This window comes from Semicossyphus pulcher, unplaced genomic scaffold, assembly GCF_022749685.1.
Source record: "Semicossyphus pulcher isolate SPU_LCO1_2020_fin unplaced genomic scaffold, fSemPul1.0.p SCAF_9, whole genome shotgun sequence".
In the NCBI taxonomy this organism is placed as follows: domain Eukaryota; kingdom Metazoa; phylum Chordata; class Actinopteri; order Labriformes; family Labridae; genus Semicossyphus; species Semicossyphus pulcher.
This window is the reverse complement of record NW_027211770.1, coordinates 30,812,564-30,821,900: the sequence shown is the minus strand read 5'-3', so window position 1 is coordinate 30,821,900 and position 9,337 is coordinate 30,812,564. Positions and strand designations below refer to the sequence as shown.

Here is a 9,337-nt window from a genome sequence, read left to right as displayed (position 1 = left end):
TGTACTGCAGTCAAACCTCTATGGATGGAAATAAAAAGAAGTTAAACCTATGTGTTCAATAACAGATTCAGCTAATACAAACACAACAGTTTGTTTATCCAAAATCGTATGCATTCATTTTACACACTGGTACATCATGCAAAGATGAGTTGCTCAGTGAAATGAGTCAACTCACCAGCAGAAACACTAGCTGTCTCCCCGATACACTGTGAAAAACCAGCTCTACAAGCAATCCTACCCTTCTGCTCTCATTGATTTCCATCAGTCAGTGAAATCAGATTAGGCAGCAATCAATGAATCCTTTGACTTTCAAATGACATTCTTTGTTCTGTCTTCATGCTGTTCCCTCATGCAGACATGCCTAGCCTTCTTCCAAAACATGCATGCTGAAAGACTGAAGAAAACGGAAACAATTACAATAGAAGAAAACAATGTTTAGTCAATTATGCCAGTGTAGGAAACGAGGCAGGTGCAAGTATCTCTGTAGGCAGAATTGGCACATTGGTGGTTAGCAACAAGGGGCCTACCAAGGCACAACTTTGGTTTTCATAGTAAATTAAATATACAGAAAATGTATTTTTCCTCTCACTAACATTGGTTAGAACTAAAGCTTGTCACTACTTTTTATACAGGTTCCTCCCCAGATGACCAGGATTCACCCTCAACGTCAGACTCTTCAGAATGGACAAACTCTCCCTCAGCAGCATTTCTACACAACACCTGCTTCACCTCAGGATATATCTGCTCCCGTTCTGCTTTTGTGGCAAGGGCTTTAGTTGAATCAATATCGGCCTTTGAGTTCTTGTTAACCACATTTGGCTCGTCCACATTCCCCCAAACTGAGTTGTCAGCAAACCCTTGATTCTTATTGATTTGCTCAGCAGCTGCTTCATTACAGGCATTATCTGGTTGATAGGTGGCACCAGTCTCCAGTGAGGACGCCCAGAAGTCATTCTGTACACCAGAGCTAAAGAAACCATGGAGGTCTTTGCCATTTGTGTTCAATAGTTCTGCAGAGTCCTTCACCACGAAGATATCATTTTCACCAGGTGCACTTTCAGGGGACATCTCAAGCGGTTCCTCTTTACTTCCATCGTATTGGAGAGATCTTTCAGGTGATTCAGGCACATTATCACATTTTTCATGATCTTCATTCTGATATTTGATTTCAAAGACCGTATTGGGATTCTCTAGGACTTCCCATTCAGCTGTCTCTGGGACTTCTGGAAAGTCCTGACAGTCTTCAACATCCTTGATTAGAGTATCTTGAGATACAATGGATGCTTCCACAGGTACAACCTCTTCCACCTCAGTGGGGGAAGCCACATCCTGCAGATTATCCTTATCTGCTGTCATCTGTAACACTGATTTAGTTTCTTCTGAGTTGTCAGTAGGCATCCACACGGACACGTTGTGTTCATCGTCTTCCATTCTTTTCTCTAGAGCATCTGTAGCTTCTTGATCTTTGTGAAGAACCATCTCATCAGTGTCTTTTTGAGGCACTCCCACTGATGAATCACTGAAATAAAGGTTCTCAAAAGGTAGAGCTCTAATTGTAGTGGAAGATGCAAGCTCATGGTTTACCTCCTCTTCAGGCTCTGCGCAGGAAGAAATGTCCTCAGCTTTTGTCTTTCCAGTGTCTTTTGGCCCTGTCATTTCCTCAACAGTCGTGCACTGCAGATGAGGCACCTCCTCACTCTTGCCGATCTGCTGCTGTGCAAAGTGAGCACTATAGCTGTCTGTAGCTAAGTTTTCTAATTCCTGTTCCACAAGTCTGTCTGTCTCTAACTCCTCCTCATAGTCTACATCTGCGGTTACCATGGGTTCTTCGGTTTCTACATCAGAATGTCCCTCACTTTCTTTTCTGATCATTTCTTTAGCACTTTCTGTAGCATTCATATGTGCAGCATCTTCACTTACAGTCATTCCATAGCCAACACCCCTGTCCTCAATATGAGTATATCCCAGATCATAGTCCTCATCTAATACCTCCCCTTCAACTTCTTCACACAAATCTTCCATTGTACCAAATCTCTTTGACTTGCCTTCTCCCCACGTTCCATTTCCTGTCTCTCCTACCTTCTTTTCCTGTTCACCATCGCTGGACTCACTCTCATCCATGTGTGACACATGAGCATTGCCGTCAGTCTCGTCGCTCTTGTAGCGAATCAGAGGACGGGTATCAGCAAGAGTGTTATCCTGGGCATAGCTGTCGCTCTCCAGCTCGGTTCTCCATGACACAGAGACATTTTGAGAATCCTCTTCTTCATCATCCTCTTTGTCAGAAAGCAGTGCATGCTCTTGGTCTAACGCAAAATCATCATCATTTTCCTCTTTGTCAGTAATTGAAGAGGCCACGTTGTCTTGTTGCTGTATGTCTGGCATAATTTCCCTCTTTTCACGCTCTTGTTCTCTTGCTGATATGTCCTCCTCTGGTTCAGCATGCTGTAGCCTTTCCTCATCTGTTTCCAATCCGTCATCCTTCTTCACAGTGACCTTCTTTTCTATTACACTATCCCATGTATCCATTTCTTCTCCATCAGGGTACAACTTTTCTCCAACATCCTTCTCATGTGTACTTTCTAAGGAGCGGCTCATTTCTTGTCTCATCTCTACTGCATCCTCCTCTAACATGTTTTCATCTTGCCGTTCTTCAGGCTCAAATTCAGAAACTGGACTGCCCGTTCTGGATTCGAAGTTCGGGTCAAGTTCTGCCTCAGTTTCAGAATCTGAGGTTTCCTCTTGCAGATTTTCTTCGTCTTTGCCTACGCACTTTTTCTCTTCCCATGCAGCAACTGGAGCATGTGGCTTTTTCACATCTTGTTTGTCGGCAGACACATCCTTATCCAATTCATCTGAGACACTGCAGCGCTCTTCATTCATCCGGACATGGTATGGTGTAAGGTTTGGTGTGTTAAACTGATGCCAACAAACGTCATCATGTAAAGGTGGCTTGGTGCTAAGGCCAGACTCCACCTGATAACTTACAAGTGACTCATCAGATGGTCTTTCCTCTGGATGTTCAACATCAACCTTGTTGCGATTCTCTTCACCTTCTTTGTTGTCTGATGTTGTTTCAGCAGGAGCCTCCTGCTCATTAGGAGGTGATAGAGGCTCAGCGTAGGTGACTTTTTCATTAACCTCCTGTGGTCTGAAATTCTCAATGGCTCCATCCTGCAGTATTTTTGGATAAGGGGTTTCTGATTTTGCTGCATCATAGGCAGATTTCATAGAAATTCTTGGAGTGTCATTAAGGGTTACAGGTTTTCTCCAGATTGGTGTTTCAGTTATCGCTTTTTGCCCTGTTCCTGTTATGCCACGGACAGAGAGGGAGGAAGTGGTTTTGTGGCTAGAAGACAGCTGTGTCTGGTAATTCTTTTTAACCCCACGAGGACTGAATACTGCATCTGTGGAGGACAAAAGCAGAGCTCATGAATACACAATGAACCAGGCTACTGTAAAATTAAAGGCTTGCATTGACGTGTCTTGAATCCATTGAGTTAAAATGAAACCAACCAGGGTTCGCCAAATATACTAAGATATCTGATATCTCCACACAGCCTTGGCTAGTATTTCAAAAAATCTTTTGTAACCTTAATGTGACAGAGATACTGTAAAGAGCCTGCCTCCCACAAGCTTTATTAAAACGTATGCTCTCCATGGAGGTTGGACACTAATGGGAAGATATTGATCGTCATTTCCTTTCTCCGTTGTCTAAGTTACTGGAAAGCTAAGCTATATGGCTCAATAACCTTTGGGGACTGCCTGAGGTGGCTTGCATTACAGGTCCCAAAGTGCCTACCTCAGCTCCCTTAGCCAAGACCCCCAACCCAGCCTGCCCAGTGAGACTAAAGCGATAAATTGTATCAGATGTGTCCCCCACTTCGAGGGGCTTTTAGTTAGACTAAGTGAAATTACACCCTTACAAATAGGGAGTATTAATGTAGCCAGGAGAGCAGAGATAAAGGGGAAGATTTATGCAATATATTGAGGTTCTAAACAACGCACAAATGATGTCACTTATGATTGTGACGTATTTATATTGTTAACTTTAATTACCTGTGATGGTAATGTTTCTGTCAGAGGTGTCTCCCCTGACGCTTTCATTATCCAGCAAAGCTCTGCATAGAAAAACAACAGGACAACAAGCAGGTTAAATTCTGAAGTAACATAAAAACGTGAGTATTGCAATGTGAACAATTTAGTAGAAAAGTGATGCTGCAAAAAGAGCGATGGATGAGAAGAGGAGCGATGGGAGACTTTTGTTGCTCTTGAGCAGCAGGAACAGACTGAGGTCTGTTGTTATGGTAATGAAGTAAAGGGCCTGCCATTGAGCAGCCATCTGCAGCGCACAAACCTCTGCCATCAATTCCTCACACACACACACACACACACACACACACACACACACACACACACACTCACACACACACACTCCCAGAGGCGACACTTGTGCACAGCAGCACCAATAATGACAGCAGATATTATGAACAGCCCATGCAGCACTAATACCACTGTCTCCATTCCAACATGTTGGCCACATCAGTCTCCATTCCAACACACGCTCTTATAATTAGCTGCATGTCAAGCTCCTTTATGTAGTGTGCCTGCACATCCTTGCAAGTTCATTGTTTGACTAAAACATTAATTATAATTTTGAGAAACAATATACAAAATATAACAGTATAACAACAATTTCATGTGCAGTATATGACATTGAAATCTGTCCTCTAGTCCCCTCCCCCCTCCCGTCCCTCTCTGCTGTTACTCTAGACTCCCACGGCTCATAAATTGGCAGCTTCTGACTGAAGTTGAGGGTCAATATTTTGAAGGAGGGGGAGAAGGAGAAAGGAGACACCACTATGGAGCTGCATAATGGATAAGTTACTCTGTCCAAGACAACAGAGGCTGCTGTTACAATGGGCTGTAGTCCAGACGGCTGCACCCACTGTGTCTACTCTTGCTGATGGAAGGGTGTTTGGCTGCGCTGTTTCTGAGCACAAGTCTTATGGGTTAAACTAATCATCTAAATCAGTGCTGAAAGAGATGTGAGTATGAATCAGCTGGACCGTTGTTGGCTTTCACACAGCTTTTCAAAATTATGTGCAACACTTGTCATGAGATCATTTGTAACCCACTGCTAACAGATCATACATATCAGTCTGTAACTCATAGCTTAGTGCAATTATTTTTCACTTAAGGGTACTTCTGTTTCTGCACCCTATTTTTTACTACAGCGTCTGCATGGCTAATAGATAGAAAGTTTTGGAACTGCTTCAGTAGATTGCTTATGCATATCACTAAAAATCAACAGCAAATATAAGCAACAACTTCATGCTGTGCTTAAAGGGTTGCCATGTGAGCATGATCAAGTTAAATCCGAATGAAATAAAAGTTCAGTTTTCTTCAACTACTTACAAAGACTGTTTTGAAAATGAGTTTAGGGAAACACGTGATTTAGTGAGCTCCCAAGATGCTGGGAATTAGGCAGCTTTTAACAGACATCAAACATGTGTTACATTACATGCAACATTCATCCCACGCCTGAGTGACATCAAACAGCTCAGCTACTCAGATCTACAACTCGGTAAAGTTTTAATGCTTTTACATCACAGTGTGAAGTCAACGTTTTCTCCTCTCCCAAACAATGTGACTGACACTTCATTAAAGCCATCCTATCATGAAAAGTCAAAGCCAACAAAAAAGCTTAGTTCTAAAGCAGAGCACTTCTCTATTAATGCTTCTTCTGCTGTTCAGTTTTAAATGACAATGATGGAAAAAAGTGTCATTATAATGGCTGTTTTTCATCCCTTGATCTGAATATCTTTGAGCTGGAAGAATGGCATACAAAGCTGACATGTGATAAGTATAATAAACAAACAGCACATTACGTTCCTTTGGGAAAAGAGTAAAATTCTTTTTACTTTGAGTGGAAATATTTGAGATTAACACCAAAGAGAGCACGTAGGAGTGTTGACACTGATACGCTGTAACAACACAGTTTGACACGAATTTCTCGATCAAACAGAACTCTGAACTTTTACATGAATTTGCATGATTTTCCAATCTGCGTCTTTGCATTGACCTCTTATGCAATCCAGCATTGCAAAAAAAGGTGCTTCAGTTTTGGTCTGAACCACCCACTCTGATATTTGGTAGTTCGTGTTCCTTCTCAGCTAAGCGTTAAATTGAGGCCATACATGCCATACATACATTTATAAACAGCATTCTAGAAATCTGTACCTGTACGTTGCTACCTCCAGGCCCAGGGACATCTTTGCCTGCAGCAGGCCTCGGTTCTCAAGGAGGATACGCTCAATCTGCTGGCCCAACTCTTCCCTCTCCGCCTCCAGGCCCTCCAAATGCTCCTGCCAAAACAGGAAGGGAAACAGGAAAAGGAAGTGGTTAAAAAAAGGTATGAAAGCATTCTCAGTGAAGAATTTTGGTAAAAATAAATATTCTTCGTGCTACTGTCTGTCATACTTCAGGTTGTTCACCTTTAAGAGTAACATGTTTATTTGAACAGTACTAAAAGTAAGAAGAGTTTGTCAAAAGTTACAATGAAGCTGTCAGAATACAGCATAAAGATTTCAGTCCATGCAACCTTGTTTCTAGTTGTCAAGGACTACACTGGGAGAACACAGCATTGTCCTCACAAGTGCTTAAATTGGTTGCTTCACCCCTAAGCCCCAACCTATAAATACAAAGCCCCCTGGTCCCTTTCAGACCCAAATGTTTTCATTTCATCGGAATATTAAATGAGCATACTGACTGAGGAAGGCTCCCAGGGTAAGAACGCATAAATGCTCCTTAAATCCTTCAGTGGGGCATCCAGCCTATTACATTACTAAAGTCCTTGAATGTAACGTATATCTACACAATTACATTTTCTAAATATCAGGTGGTCATAACGGTGAGAACAAAAAGATCTGGTTATTTGACCTTTGAGTCCTGATCAGTTGTGTTAGAGCTGACTCGCGGACTTTTCTAAAAAGTCTGTTTAGAGATTGATTGAGCCCAACTACAACGTCAAATTACACTTTGTGTACGTGTATGATAATTGTAATTCTAAAAGTATAAATGCATTCAGTCATTTGATATCAAATTACAACCAGAAAGAGTTTTTCATGGCAACACGTTGGGCTCTGATCAGCTGAAGTGGCTTCTGTCATTTTTGACATTTAAAAGACAAGAAAGTTAATCTGCCATCTGAAAAATATAACTTAATCAATATTGAAAATGTTTGTTACTTACAACCTTTGTAGATTGCCAAAGCACAGTTAAAATATGAGGCAAACACTCAACATAAAATCATGCCTGTCGGTGGGTCTACAATGGATAGGACAAGCGATGTTCTGCTCTCACCTGGAGCTCCTGGACCTCCTGGCTGTATCTGTGTCCCTGTTGGGCTACATTCTTCTCCAGATGCATCCTGATATCGTGAGCTGAGGCGATCTCCTTCTCGAGCGCTTGAAGCTTCAGCTGGCTCTCGAGCTTCTCCTGACCCACTTGGGTCAAACGGTACCTGGCCTGGTTTAGGGAATCCTCTAGTCGAGCTAACTGCCCCTGATAGGCCTCTGCTGCCTCCTGCCATGCCCTGGTAGCCTGCTGGGAGAACTCATGTCCCAGCTCCAGGAGGTTTGGCATCTGATTGCCCCTATGAGCCAATGTGGGTGGCACTGAGGATCTGGAGACGCTCAACGTTGCCTCTAATTGGGCCACATCCTCCTCATGGGTTTGAATAAGATGCCTCATCTCATGCTCAAGCTGACTGACCTTCTCCCTCAGCCAGATCTGTGCTCTCTGTTCCTCCTCAAGCTCCTTTCTGCTCTTCTCCAGCTTTGTCTTGGCCTCTACCTGGGCCTGAGCTTCCCTCTGCCTCTGGAGGTCCAGGGCTTGGAGCTGCTCAGACAGCCTGCCAATTTCAAACTCTGTGTAGACCCTGTCCCTCCAGGCTGCATCCACCTCGAGTCTCGCATGATGCAGCTCTTCCTCCAGGCCCTTCCGTCGAGTCAAGGCTCCATGATTGCTGCACCGCAGAGCTTGAATCTCTTTTGCTAGCAACGCATTTTCCTCCTCAAGGACTTTGACCCGGCTCAGGTAGGACTCCAGGCGTCGGTTCAGGTTCAGCATCTGGTGCTTCTCCTCACCCAGTTTGCTTTGGTTAAAGGTTTTGTGCACACTGAAAAGCTCCATGTTAGTGTTAGAAAATAAAGAGATTTGGCACACCGGGGCCTCACTAATTATGATTTGGCTTCAAACTCTATCTCTCTGTCCAGGCCAAGTCTGTGGGGACGTTTTTGTGTGAGTGAGGCTCCTGTGAGGCTCTGGTAGTGCTGCTGCCAGCAAGAGGCTTCCCTTTCATACTAGAGTTAATGAAGGGGCTGGGCACATGGACAGGATGGGAGGGGGATGCAGAGGGAGGAGACTAAAAGCTGGGAGGGGAGAGGAGATGAGAGGAAAGAATAACTGAGATTGAGGCGTGGAGTGGGAGGGCTGGAAGAGATGGGAAAGGGCAGAGAGAGGCAATGATGATGTAATTCCCAAGATTAACTCTTAAACCACCGGTTCTTTCTCCATCTGTGGAAAAGCCTCTGCTGGACAAAAAGGAGGAAGGATTCACAAAAGATGCAAACATCATTTTAAAGGAGGAAAAACAAATAATTTGATATAAAATAATTTGAAGTTTGATTGAAAATATATCACAGCAAGTCAGCAAAAACAAAGAATGAAAAGGACAGAGCAGTTAGGAAGAAATAGAACTAGAATTACCACTTAATGGTTGTTTGTATACGCCTACTAGTCAAGTTGCAGTCATCCATATGTGATTGCCACAGAATGACAGTGTATCTGTTGCTGGAAAAAGGGATGCATTAGTGCAAAGAAAACATGTTTAAGATTAATTTACCATAAGCAATGGCAGAAGTAGGTTCACATTAAACAGGAGAATGTAACCTCAATCATTTACTTGAGCCGTCATCCTGGATAGCAAGTCACTCTCTTGCTCTCCCAAGAGAATGTCCACTACCTGATCATGGATGGCAACCAAATCCTTATCAGTTCATACCTGTGTCCAAGTACGTTTGTGCCAAATTTCAAGTAATTGTCTCCGGCTCGTCCTAAAATATCATGTCACCAAGAATGGAATGGAAACTCTGTTTTTTAGGACATTGCGATTTCACAGGGAAGTTGACCTTTTGGGTAAAAAATGTCATTACCTCATCATTGTTTTTCTGTTAGAGATTGTTTTGTCTCTTGAGTTATGGCAAAAACAATTTGGTCATAGTTACCTTGTTACCACATTTCACTCATGTTATCCTTTAGTCCGAGTGGATGT

The 9,337-nt window shown here is 43.0% G+C and overlaps 1 protein-coding gene across 1 annotated transcript; it reads right to left on the bottom strand.

Moving 5' to 3' along the window:
- On the bottom strand, nt 1–8,314 carry nes (nestin). The gene is made up of 4 exons (XM_069656135.1): nt 7,366–8,314; nt 6,244–6,368; nt 4,060–4,121; nt 1–3,407 (listed from the first exon to the last, which is right to left on the bottom strand). The coding sequence occupies exons 1-4, from the start codon at nt 8,194–8,196 to the stop codon at nt 625–627; spliced, it is 3,801 nt and encodes a 1,266-aa protein (XP_069512236.1). The 5' UTR covers nt 8,197–8,314; the 3' UTR covers nt 1–624.
- Between the last annotated feature and the right edge of the window lie 1,023 nt (nt 8,315–9,337).

Bases quoted from the DNA above. Each gene is read 5' to 3' on its own strand.
- nes (XM_069656135.1), bottom strand. From the start codon at position 8,196: ATGGAGCTTTTCAGTGTGCACAAAACCTTTAACCAAAGCAAACTGGGT. The intron at 4,122-6,243 runs GTACAGATTTCT...TTTTCTATGCAG, and splicing joins CTGGAGGTAGCAACGTACAG to AGCTTTGCTGGATAATGAAA. The intron at 3,408-4,059 runs GTAATTAAAGTT...TGTCCTCCACAG, and splicing joins CAGAAACATTACCATCACAG to ATGCAGTATTCAGTCCTCGT.